The 13,500-nt window shown below is 45.4% G+C and overlaps 1 protein-coding gene across 1 annotated transcript in view; it reads right to left on the reverse strand.

Moving 5' to 3' along the window:
- Window positions 1-5,579: 5,579 nt before the first annotated feature.
- Window positions 5,580-13,500, reverse strand: part of GNA13 (G protein subunit alpha 13) — a 29,153-nt gene continuing 21,232 nt past the window's right edge. Inside the window, exon 4 of the mRNA XM_015645982.2 lies at window positions 5,580-10,333. Within this exon, the coding sequence (XP_015501468.1) occupies window positions 9,761-10,333 (573 nt within the window). The 3' untranslated portion in view covers window positions 5,580-9,760. The remainder of the gene's footprint in view (window positions 10,334-13,500) is intronic.

A 13,500-nucleotide genomic window follows, 5' to 3' on the forward strand; every position in this document is an offset into this window, starting at 1 on the left:
CTTTTTGTGTTTGGAAGCTTTTACAAACACTGGTGAGGTTTGCTGGAAGACAGAGGAGGAGTTTAGCCCATGGTTCCTACAGACATATATTAATGTTCTATTTTTTCCCCACAATAATTTCATTTCTCCAGCATTTCAAAGAGACACAAACCAGGGAAAAGAGGGATCCTGGAATTCTCAGGAAGTGTTACCAATGTGGTGATGGAGACTGAATTTCACAGCTCCCCTTAGACCTGCTGGACCCGAAGCTGCTGAGCAAGCACAGCTGCTTTATTTAGTGCTCTGATGTTCCTGGAATCCAGCCTGTGCTCACATCACAGCACAGGACCACGAACATGGATCGTGGTCATCCTTCTGCCCCTCCACAGTGGTTTGGTCTGCAGCTTCAAACGGAGCCAGGGCTGAACAGAACTGGCTGCAGACAATAATCTGGCCATGTCAGTCAAGAGAAGATCTGTTTCTCCTACCAATACATTCAGCTCTGAAGTATTTTGCACTAACATTGCATTAGGAGCTCTCTTCCCAAACAGCCTGGCACATAAGGATGGGGTGACATTCACATCCCATAAACAGAAATCCCATCTGACCAGAAGATCAGGGAAAAAATCAGCCTGTGCTAAAGAAATGTGAGATCTAAAGAGCTGTAAAAATGGGAAATGATGTTCAGTTTTTAGTTTTGTTTCAGATGTTTTAGTTGTTCTCTTGCTTTACAGGAACTGTAAATATGTGGGGTTGTGTCCCACACCACTGCCAAGGGCTGTTTAAAGGAGGAGGAGTTATTTTAATGCAAACAAAATAACAAGGAGTTACTTAAATGCAAAGGTCTGTGAGTGTTATAAAAGTGAAAATGGAGATGGGACAGGTGAAATCCTGCCACAAACAGGCCTTGGGGAGCCCAGCCCTGAACCCCCCCTCAGCAAGAAGTCATTCTGGACCTTTCCTGCAAGGATCTGAGTTCTCTGCACTCTCACACTCCCACCTTCCTTTAGCAGGGAGCTGGGGGGCTCTGGCTCAGTGCTTTCACTTCCCTGGCAGTGCTGGTGGTCACATCTGGGGCTGACTGGTCCCCCCGACCTGGGACACCTCCTCAGGCTGAGGATTGCTCTCTGCAGGTGCCTTTCTCTCCCTCCTGGTGCCCCTGGAAGCTGCCAGCTCCCAGGAACATCCATTCCCTCCACGTGGGCAGCGATTCCCAGCCAGGGAAGCCACGGCAGGACAGGAATGTGCCAGGCTGTGCTTCCCTCCTCTGCTCTCCTTCCCTTGGCATCATCACAGGCATTTATCCTGAGACAAGCAGGGGAGACGGGGTAGGGAGAGGAGGAGTGGGAATCCTGGCTCCAGAGGAATGGCTGGATGGCTGCCAGGCCCTTTCATATTCCATCCCTGCTGCTGTGGAGAGGGGAGAACAACACTTTACCTTGCTAGCCTTTCAGAGAGGAGCTCCCTCTGGCAATTCATTTGAATAACAAATGTCTAAATACTCTCCATATATATCAAACCTTCCAGTTCAGCCAGCTGGGGTTGCTTTTCTAAGGGGAGAAATTGTGGAATGGGTTGGGTTGGAAGAGACCTTGAATCTCATCCAGTGCCACCCCTGCCATGGGCACCCACTGTCCCAGGGTGCTGAAAGTGTCCTGGGACACTTCCAGGGGTCCAGGGGCAGCCACAGCTTCTCTGGGCACCCTCAGGGCCTCCCCACCACCCCACAGGGAAGGATTTCTTCTCAATATCCCATCTGAACTTGAACTCCATCAGTTTGAAGCCATTCCTCCTTGTCCCATCACTTCAAGCCCTTGCAAAGAGTCTTTGTCCATCTCTTTCAGGCTCCCCCCAGGGACTGGAGGATCACAATCAGATCCTTGCAGTGGTGCCAGTCAGCTGAACAAGGAGACAGCCACACACCTGCTGCTTCTGCACATGCAGAAATGCTCCTTTCCCCAGTGACATCCCCAGAGAACACCAGAGGTGGCTCTGCACTGCTTCATCTCAGCACAGTGAAAGCCAACTTTTCACTGGAAACGGGAGGAAGATCTACAAAAGTGTTTAATATTATTTCACCTTGGGTACTGCAGAGGTGAGAGGAGCAGCAGCAGAAGGGTTTCCTGCTGTGGGAGAAGATGCAATACCATGGACAGGGAGGGACTGGAGCAGTTTCTGCTGCAGTCTCAGGCTGGTGTCCCTTCCCCAGGCAGCTTGGGGAGCACAGCAGAGGATAAAATGAGAAATATCCCCTTTTCTCCTCAAGTTTTTAAGTGAGCATGGGAGAGAGAGGGAAGGAGAGTCTGAGTGGGTCATCTGCAAGAACAAAAGAGGAAGTTTTCCCCTTAATTTTAGACAATTTTTCAGCAAATGCCAGACATGATGTAAGACAGCTGATGCTGCTGAAGCCTTGCTCAACTTGCCCCCCTGCAAATCCTGATGTTAATAACGCTTTGAAAATGCTGATTTCACTGAAGTTCTTTCATCTGCTTCCCTTTTCTTTGGGGAAAATGGAGACTACAGCAAGAAACAGTCATCAATTCACAGCTGCTCCCACCCTTAGACTCTGGATCAATACAAGAGAATCAGCTCATACCGAAAAATTGCAAAATGTTCTGCTGAGGCAACCCCAGAAAGTTCTGTATCACTGACAGATGCTGGATTTTCTTCCAATAAAAGCTGAAAACAACAACCAGCCCTCAGGCACAGACTGGGGGTGCACAGAGGAGCTGAACCTCACGTGGGGATGGTGATGGAGTGCTGGAGGAAGGGGGTCACTCCCTGGAGGTGAGTTATTCATGGCTGCTGTCACCCCCCAACCTTCACTGGCAGGGAGTATGGTCAGCTTGGAAACAGTCACTCGGCCCCTAAGCAGTGCAAAGGCTGTCTGGGGGAATGGGATCTTATATTAGATGTTCTCCTTTTTTTCCACTCCTGCTTTTCCTCTGGATCTGATGGAGGTGGCTTTTTGCTAGTCAGAGAAGTTGATTGTGTTCCAGGCTGCAGGCAGCAGCAGAGCACAGGGCAGTGCCTGCAGCCTGGCTAAGAGCCACCCAAGGACAGGGATTTGGACATCAGGCAGGGATTTGGGCTCTAAGATGTTGCCTGTCAATGGGCAGAATCCTGGGAAGGGCATCCTGGGAAGGCAAGATCCACTACTGAATACTGGGAGTGGGATAAACTCACTTTGGATACTGTTGGATGCATGGGATCTCGTGCTTCCCCCTGCTCTGCAAGTCCTAAATTAATAAAAAGCAGTCTGCACTGATCAGCATCATCTTAGTGGGTCACTGCATTTCCACCCATCCAGGCAGAGAAATGGGATTTATTCCTGTCTGGGATCTGCTGACAAACATGTTCCTGCCTTCCCCTGCAGTTCCAGCCCTCCCTGCCTTAGGAGCAGCAAACACAAGCTGCTGCTCACAGCTTTAGATATTCCCTGCAGAGCCCCAACTCCAGGTGTGTCAGCTCCAGAGCTCAGCATTAATCAAGCTCTGGGCTCTGAGCAGAGGCTCAGAGCTGCACACAGGGGCAGGGATGATCTCCCCTCGCTGGGGATGTTTGGATTCCTCATCTCCTGTCACTTCACTGAGCACAGGCCCTGCCACAGAGCACTCCCTGCCTGCAGCAGGGCTGGAAATTGCAGGAGCTGCTCTCAGCAGAGCTGCTGAGCAAGAGCCCCAGAGCCCAGAAAAGTGCTCTCTGTGGGAGCTGCACTCCAGCTGGAACCAAGGGCTTCCCCTCATGTGCAAAGAAGGCAGAGAAAGGCAATGCAAGAGCATCTGAAGTTGGACACAAATAAAACACTACTGCAGAGCCTTGTGGGACTCCATCCATCTGGGTCCTTGCAATCAATTTAATCAGGTAATTCCCATTTCACATACACTGAGAACAGCAGGTGTGGAAAACAGGAGTGGACAGTGTAGCAGGAGGGGTCAGAAGTACCTCCCTGCCATCCCCTGCTCTGTTTTAGAGGGCAAACCCAGCAGGGTCTGTGCCAGAGCAGATTCCTGTCCCACTTCCAGCCTGATTCCCCATGGGATCTCTCTCCTCAGCACTTTGCCCTCCATGGTCACCTCTGCTTCCCCAAAGGAATGGGACCAAGGTCAGCTCTGAACCCGGCTCCTGCTGCCAGGGGACAGCCAGGGCCACCTTGGGCACAGCCCCACTGCCTTTTTAATCCCTCCTGTCAGTTACTGTGCAATCACAGAGTTACTTGAACAGGAAGGAAGAGGCTGGAACACCCAACCTACATTCAGCCCTGCAACGAGGTGTTTCAGTAAATCAAAAGTGTTGCAAAGGTGAAGAAACTTCATTTCCTCCTGGAAATAAATCCAGGGACGTGCTCTTTTTTCCACTTCTGCTCTTCCCACCACTTCAGCCCCCAGCACATCAGTGTGGTGAGGTGATCATAACCCAGGACAGCCCAACACCACTAACCCATTCTTAAGAAGAAATTATTAGTTATTTATATGTCATTAATTATTCCATAGAATTATCATAGAATCATGGAATGGTTTGAGTCAGAAGGGACCTTAAAAGCTCACCCAGTTCCAAACCCCTGCCATGGGCAGGGACACCTCCACTAGACCAGTTTGCTCAAGGCTTGAATCCCCAAGAGCTTCACCAGGAGCCCAGGTGAAAGCGATGCAATTACACTTGTGATACTTGGATTATAAATCACAACAAACATGGCTTGTTAAGCTGAGCTCTAGATGGGTTTGGTTTTACTCCTCAGGTGGCATCTCAGGAAATAGGATGGAATAAAGGGAAAAAAAAAAGGCTTCAAAAAACCCCTGGATTTCAAGGTCAGAGGAACATCACGGTGCTCAGCTGGTGTGACTTTGCCAGAGTGAAAAAGGGATAGGCAGGACCTGGAATCCAAACCCAACAGAGCTGAGCTCAGTTCCAGGGCATCAGGCAGGTTTTGAACTCGTTCCAGTGCTCAGAGGTGGCTCTGAGAGCATCCAGGCTCACCCACCACACCATGCAGAGAATTCCTGCAGTGCCTGTGTTCCTGTTAGGAGACCCAGCACTAATGCTGAGCTCCAGCTCTATAAACAAGGATGACCTGGGCCCAGTATTTCCGGGGATTTAGTGTCCACAGCATGCCAGCCAAATCCAAGGGCTCTTGTGGAAAATGAAGCATTTCAGGCCTACAAAAACTGATGAGAAATCAATGTTTTGCTGCAAAATTCTGCTTCATACTGCAGCCAGTGAGCCTCTTCTCCAGGAGGCAGAGGCTGGCTTAGTCAAAAAGGGCTAAAAAAAAATAATAAAATCAACTCTGCTGTATCAAGATCCATAATTCATGGAGGTTTGTCGCAGAACACACCCGAGTGCCATCAATATTTTAAATATTAAGCACAAAAACTGGCTGTCAAATGCAAGTCAGCAATTTCATGGTGCCTCCCTGCCGGGGACAAAGTCATCAGGCTGAGCAGGACCTGGAGGAGCAGGGTTTGTTTGACTCTGTTACATATTTTATTTGAAACACAAGATGTGTTTGCAGGAGCAAACCAGCTGGGCTTTGCCAACCAACAAGAAAAGAGTCTGCTGGCTCGTTATTAAACAGAAAAAATGATTTCATCACACCAACATGAGGCTGTATATGTTTATTCATCGTCAGTAATTTTTGTACACAAGGCAAATATTAATAGCTGAAAGGCAACACTTTTGGAAGAGTATGTACAGAGCAATGTACAAGCAAGTGTAAGAGGTTTGAAACTATGAATTGATTTAACCATTTTATAAAAAAGAAGTGATGTTTTTTCTTCTAAGACCTCCCTTAGAAATAATTTATTGCCAATCTTAAACTAAAGCAAGGAGAGAAAAAAAAAAAATTTACAATAAAAAGTAGTCCCTGGAAAGTTTATAAAAAGTTAAACATATAAAATTGTAAGCCACAAACATTTATACAAAGCTAATACAAATCTTGGTTTTGTTAAAGATCTATGAGGTTGTTATAAAATATATTTTTACATAAAGGCTTCACATAAGGTAAGCTCTCACTGCTACTGTAAGCGCAGGAAAGCAGTTTTAAATAGTCTGCAATTCAACTTATTTTCAAGTACAACGCAAAGAAATTGCAAAATGGCACTGTATTGCAATGCTGTGTAATTAAAAACTACGTTAATGGTACCATCAGAGAGACAAGACCTGTAAAGTGAACTGGTGAAGGATTTGCAGGGCAGGAGACTTCCCGAGGGTGTGGAACAGGAGTGGAAAATGAACCTTCTGCAAGAGGAACTGCAAGAGGAACTGCAGGGGGTGTTGTGCTGGCCACAGCTCAGCCTGGGGGCTCAGAGCTGGGATCCACCAGGAACATCCCCCAGCTCAGGAACACCCACCCACCCCAGCCCTCTGCTGGATAATGCTCAATTTCAAGCTACTCACACACGAGCCCCATAAACAGCCTTTGAGATCAACCTGACTCTTTTTTTAAGAACAGTTATTCTAGAAGAAAGCTGAAGTTTCACACAAACTGATGGCTTATGCTCCCACGTACAATATATAGAAAAAAACCCCAGTCATATTTTTAAAGCCCTGATGAACAGCCACAGTTTTTAGGTATCAATTGCCTCAGCTGAACACTCTGCAGCACTAAAAGAACAATTTCACCTTCAAGTACAGCTTGTACAGGACAGTGGTTTATCTCCATATGGTCAGTGATCTTTAGAACACAGCTCACTCCAGCAAAGAGAACTAAGGAACTTTAGGAAACTTGATTTTCTGGGACACTTCACTTTCTATCTGCTTTCCCACCCTCACTAGGAATACATCCCAACCTTGTACCACAGACTGGTCTCCATGAGGAAGCTTCACTCTCACCAGCAAACTGTAATTCTGGTTGTTTCAGGACAAACTCAGCCAGTTCAGAGCATCAACCCTTCAGCTCTTGTACCAGACTTATGTCCTGCTACAAATAAATGATATTTAGGAACAAATCTAACAGGTAATACAATAGCCCAAGGTTGCTCTGTTCAGGGAGCTCATGAAGAGTGAGCCTGAAGATGGACAAGGCTGTTGCTTTGGGGTTTTTGGCTGTAGGGTAACACAGGAACCATGTAAACAGGAACATCCAGGTACATTGCCTCACCCCTCTCACCAACTGGGAGTGGGAAACCCGAGTGATTTGACTCAGTTATTTCATTAAAACAATTCATTTCTGCCTGAGATTCATATAGTGCTTTATCTACCAGGCCTATGAGTGACCCAGCATGGGGGTCCCCCTCGCTCTGTTCCAGGCCCTGGGGTTCACAGGAGAGTGATCTCAAAGGATTCAAAACAGGGATTTTTGTGGTGGTTCTGGGGAGAAGCTGCTGAGGATTTCCCCACTTTAGCTAAGGGCAGAAGTGCCCAGTGATCCTGGCTACATCCTTAGACTGACATCAGTTTCGAGGATCTTCAGTACATTAACAGGTTCAATTGACAAGAAATTCATCAACACTTCACATAAATTAGTTTAGACAAATCCATGGTACTCACCCTATCATCCACTACCTTCAGTCTTTTCTGCAATCATCTGGTCTGACACCCTCCAAAGCACCTTCTGCAGACTTCTCCAAATCAACTGTTTTAATCAGAGGTAAGCCTCTGTTTTGAAAAGACACTTGTTCAGACAACTGTCAGCAAAGGAAAAACCAACCCAACTCTTCCTCCTGTTGACAACCAAGGGCATGGATTTGTTTTCTGCTTTCCAAGACTGGACTTGGAGGCCACCAGAGGTTTGTGTCTGCTCATGAAGCATTTATAGCCCAAAGGAGAACTTCTGCTCCCATCACAGATTTGTTCAGTCCTTGAAAGAGCCTCACCAGCCTTTCCTGAGGTCTCTGATTCATCATCCTTCTTGAATTGCTCACATATAACCTGAACACACCAAATCAGAAATAATCCTTGTCCAGTAGAGGCAAAATCTACATTAAATATCCCCATCCAAGATTCTATTAACCCTCCTGACATCAGTGCTGCATCCAGACATGAGGATTGTGTTTAGACTCTGCACTGTGACTTCTCCCAAGCTCTTTTAGAATTCTTTCCTCCCTAAACAGTGCCTGATGGCCAGAATCACAGACTACCCTATGACTATTTGCTGGATGATATAAAAAAATAGAGGTCTTTCAAAGCACCTAACTAAATAAAAATACACTATTCCCCTTCTACTGCCAGGAGAACGAGGTACAGAGATGTTAATACAACTTACAATCACAGTAAGCAAAGACTAAGTTCAGGAGACAGGCAGATTTCCTATGTCCTGGCAGGGCCACTGCTCCCAGCAGTGACACCACCATGTCACCCCCGGCTCGTGGGATGAGAATAAAAATGTATTCAAGGATTGGCCACCAGCATGATCCACAGGAACTGGCCAATTCCATGGGGGAAAGCAGCAGCTGAGCTGCCCACACCACACTACAGCCTGGGGGAAACGTGGCAAGGACACTGGTTTTTGTATCACAATCTCACTCTCTTTTTGCAGTGTGCTGTGGGGTACATCAGGATTGCTTTATTTTCATTATTTTTCATTATTATTATTATAATTTCTTTTTTTAATCACATGGCAATGCTCCCCTTAAGAAAATTAAACAAAACTGCAAAAGGACTTTGGGTAAAATAGTCACAAGCAGCACTCTGGAAGATGCTGTGCAACCTATTTGGCTCAAGTACACTTAGGATTGCTTAGACCCAACTGGAAAGTCTCAGAAAGAACCTCATCAGCCGAAGCACATTCTGCTGGAACACTGTCTTTAATTTTTTTCAGAAGAAAACATTCATCTGCACGGTGTCAGCTACACAAGGCCTCTGCTGGGAATTCATAAGGCCACTGAAAATGCCAGAGGAGAACAGAACAAAGGAGGCACTTAGGTTTGCAAGTCCTTCTCTCCATCACCAAACGCTCCTGACTCAGAGGAGGCACCTGGGAAGGAGGCAGGGAGCTCAAATAAACCAGTGCTAAGTTAAAGCGCTTCCAGAACAGGTGAGCCACAGGTAACATCTGCTATTTCCAGTAAACATCTGGTCAGTGAAGATACAGAACACCAGCTGGGCTTGCTCCCCCATCCCACACCAGAATGCCGAGAGGATTGATCAGAGTGCTCTGTGCCATGGCTCCAGGACGTGTGGACGCCTCCGGAGTGAATCCATGTACTGTGCCAACCACTAATCCCTCGTCACTGGACTCAGCACTTCCTGATAGATATGTCTGAAACTCCTGATTTTATGTATTTTTAAAGCATCTCCTATTCCAACCCAACGCCATGATTTATACTTAAACAGGAAGTACGTTACACCCAGGAAGCCACGCTTCAAAGAGATGATTCCAGCAAGGGATTTGATGGGATTTCTAACCAAAAATAGACCTGAGAAATCATAAGTCAGCTATGGTATCACAGTCTTTACAATGAAGTTAGATGTGAAAAGCTTCTCTCCCCCCCAACTTTAAACTACTGCCACAGTATAATAATTGCAACAATTTCATTGAAGTTTCAACTTGGAATTCTGGATTTTCTAGGATAATACATATGTTTGTAAAAGGTCAAATTTACCACTTTACAGGTAACTTAGACATAGGTCTGCTATAAAATTACAACTTGAGTCAACTTGAAGCTACACTGGAAGAGATTAAGCCTGAATTTCTGCAGAAATTGGCAATAATGTGTTCAGCAGCAGCTTTTAGCCACATATCAAGAAGTCTGACAGGATCTGGATTTCTCTACTCCTGCTGTAAACTTCTAGTTAAACAACACACAAGAGTTACTGAAATAAACCAGTCTTTTTTTGCACATCACTGTAACATCAGCTGCTTGAGGTTGTCGTGCAGGATGGTATCCTTAACATCACGGAAAACTAGCCGGATGTTCTCTGTGTTAATAGCAGTGGTGAAGTGGTGGTACAGGGGCTTCTGCTGCTGGTCCCGGCGTTTCGTGCGAAAACAATCCACCAGGAATTTTTGGACATCTGTTAGGCAGTGGGGATCCCCTTCAAACTCTGGGAAATAGTCTTTGATGCTGACTTTCTGTACTTTTTCCTCAAGCAAGTCCGTCTTGTTCAAGAAGAGGATGATGGAGACGTTGCTGAACACACGGTTGTTGACTATCGTTTCGAAAATGTTCAGGGACTCCGTGAGGCGATTTGTCTGCCGGTCCTCCATCAGCACTTGGTCGAATTCGCTGGAGGACACGAGGAACAATATGGATGTGACACTGTCAAAGCACTCGAACCACCGCTTCCGTTCCGACCTCTGCCCACCCACATCGACCATCTTGAAAGGGACATTCTTGATTTCAAAGTCGTACTCGTGAATCCCTTTGGTGGGCCTTCGTGCCAGCAGGATGTCTTGCTGTGAGGGAAGGTAATCCTACAAAAAAAGGGAGAGTTTTCTGATTAGGATGTGATCATAGGTATGGGCCCAGCTGAGCTGCAGTGGAAAGAGCAGCTTGCATGGGAATAGGATGAGGTTCTTAATAAAATACAGGGATGTGGATTTCCACGCTGACATTTGGAGATTTTGGGAAAGAGCTGGAGCCCAAAGCAGGAACCACACCCAATATTAAATCAGAACATGTACCCCAAAGAACTTAAGCTTCCCCTTTGCCATGTGATGAGGATCCATAACCAACAATTCCTCATGCCAGTTTCCCTCATTCTGGATCACTTCATGCTTCCTCCATTCTCTTCCCACAATGCCAACAGCAGCAATGGGTTCTAGAGCAGCTTTCCCAAACCAAGAACTACAGGATATCCCATGCTAGCTGTGGGTTATCCATTCCTCCCATGTTCTCCTGCAAAGTGCATGACTGCTTCCAGAAACAAACCACTAAATAACTTTAAAGCAATCAATTATGCCTGAAAACTAAAATCTAAGTAACTTCCTGTGTTTGTGCCATGCATCTTTGTATCCTGCTGTATCACTGCCCACTGGTGAGCTCACACTGCATGACTTTGCCCAAAATTTACTGTGCAATGAGTAGAAGAGGGGAAGAAAGTGAGAGCTGGGGACAGCAATGCCTTTGCAGTCTGGGGACACAGCTGTATCCTCAAGTTCTCCAGTGCACCTCTCCCCAGAATTTAAGAGGCATTCAAGAGACTATTTTTTTTTTATTACTGTTACACAAACATCTTCAATAGATGCAGATGCCACAGGAAGAGGAATTCTTATTAATCAGCTTTTGACAGCATGAAATTCAACACTCAGATTGGGGATTTCTCCTTTCCTAGAATTACACTTTGTCTATGGTCCAAGTCATTCTGTTATCTCCAAAGTGCATCAATACCACACAGCTGCCTGTGCTGGACTTTAAAACCTTGTTGTTCACTTGTTATGGAAATTCTTCCTCACATTTTTCCATTTCAGAGAGCGCAATTTAGGTTCTGGAATTTCAGTCCCTTCTTAAAAAGTGAATGATCTATGATCTTCCTTTGACAGTTCCAATTCCCACACTTGGAGTTTTTATAAAGATGTGTAAGACCATGGTGCAGAAAGTCTGATTCAGCCAGTCAGCTGGGTGGGGGAACAGGCACACAGCACCATGGCTATTTCAGCACTTGTATCCCAAGTTTAAGGCAGCTGGGCAAGTTCAAACCACAAAAATAAAATTTAAAAATCATAAAGTGAGTGCAACATTCCAAAAACTCAAGGATCACTCTGCTTTAGCCAGTAAGTTCTGAAGTGAAACTAGAGAGAGAGGGCTTTGTCTGAACTCTGGGTTCCTTTTCCAGAGCTGCCCATGACTAAGGCACTGATTTTTATTGTGGCACGAATTACAAAGCAGCTCTGAAGCACAGGCTCCCCACCCTGCAGCCTTTGCCACAGCAGTTACATAGCCAAACCCCACAGCACCAAAATCTGGAGGAGAACTGCTAAAACAACATCAAGTTCCCTCCACGATGTCCAAAAGAGGTGCTGCCACCCCCTTGCCTGATTAATGAACAACTTTAGGGTGATAAGACTTTTCCTTTTGTTAAATGTATCTTGGGTATTTTCTACTGAAATTATAGAGAGGAAAACAACCAGCACAAACAGTGCAGGGCCTGTATGAAATGTCACTGGGCATATGTGAAGGGATTTTGAGCAAAGCTGACTGTTAACTTGTAAGCAAGAGTGTCACAGGTTCAACACTCATTCCAGCTTCCAAATGGAAATGTATATTCTTTTGTTTTTCAGGAAGTTAGTCTCAACTTCTCAGAACAAAACCAAAAAGTCTTAGGAAAGCTCAGGAGTGACTGAAATTATTAAATTACATAAATAAATAAAACTAAGGTAATAGGCAAAGCCACAGGCACCTTCACTATTGAAACAAGGGCACAAAGCAAACTCTCCTGGGAGTTGGCCTGCAATGTTTATTCAGTAAAGCTTTCAAGAACAAGGAGCTTATCCCCAGAATTCCTAACAAATTCCCTCTCCAGTACTATTACTCATTGAAAATTCCTTCCAGACTTACAGCCACAAAGAGAATCCTTTCAAGTGCTTTCCACTTCTACGTGCACAGAAGCCCTACCATGGAACTGGGTGTCTTCAGGGTCCCTTCCAACCCAAACCATTCCATGTTTTATCCTGGATATTGGCTACTCTGATCCAAAAGGCAGCAAATGAGGGCTTTGTCAGTTCAGTGCTGGTATCCAGCCATCATCTGGCTACAGGAGACCAAACACAACTCCCAGCAACTCTCCCAGCAGTTTTGTTATCTTTCTGAAGGACAATTATGTTTTCTCCCTCATGCCCACATCCTTGGAATACAAGCAGCTTGCTCCTTTCTCAGTGCTGATCCCATTGTCCATGTCTGAAGACTGCAGCATCAGCCGAGTATTTTTCTTGGCTGGCACTGATTTTCCAAGTTCTTCCTATATTTGCCATTGTCTGTAAGTGGATTTTTCCCCATAAGCATCCTCACATTGATACTGATTTGGAACATGTGCTTTCTTCCTGATTTTCCTATCTCCTTTCCTCAAATTCACTTCAGTCTGCTTCTTCTGAAGGAGTTCCTTTGGTTATCAGTAGCTCTTTAGGCTATCACATCACTGTTTGCCTAGTTCAAATTACAACTTAAGGCATGACTAAGATCCAATCACAAGATGGAAAGCCAAGTCTCTCTGTGAGGTATTTTGGATACATACAGTCTGCACTGGCAGTTGAAATAGCAACACACAGTTGCAAGGAATCCAGGAGATCCCACGCATGTCTGCCTGTCAGATACTCTGATTTTGCTGATCTGATTAAATCTGAACACTAAGTTCTTTGCCCTCCATGCTGTTATCAGCTCCCTTTTGGCAAGAGGCATGTGAATTGCAGATCTATGTGTTTATAAGCAATTTAGTTACAAGTCAGCCCAGTTGCATCAGATAAGAATAAATACTTTTATTTACAATTTGGGGAAACAATCATCAGACAATCTTGCATGTAGATAAGAATAAATCAGAAGAACCTATCAAATCTATTACTAACAAAACTTAGCTAGTGCTTTTTTCCCCTCAAATATTTAACATTTCTTACAACAGCAGATCCTGATGAGTCCCTCTGATTCTCAA

The sequence above is a fragment of the Parus major genome, chromosome 18, assembly GCF_001522545.3.
Source record: "Parus major isolate Abel chromosome 18, Parus_major1.1, whole genome shotgun sequence".
NCBI classification, from domain to species: Eukaryota; Metazoa; Chordata; class Aves; order Passeriformes; family Paridae; genus Parus; species Parus major.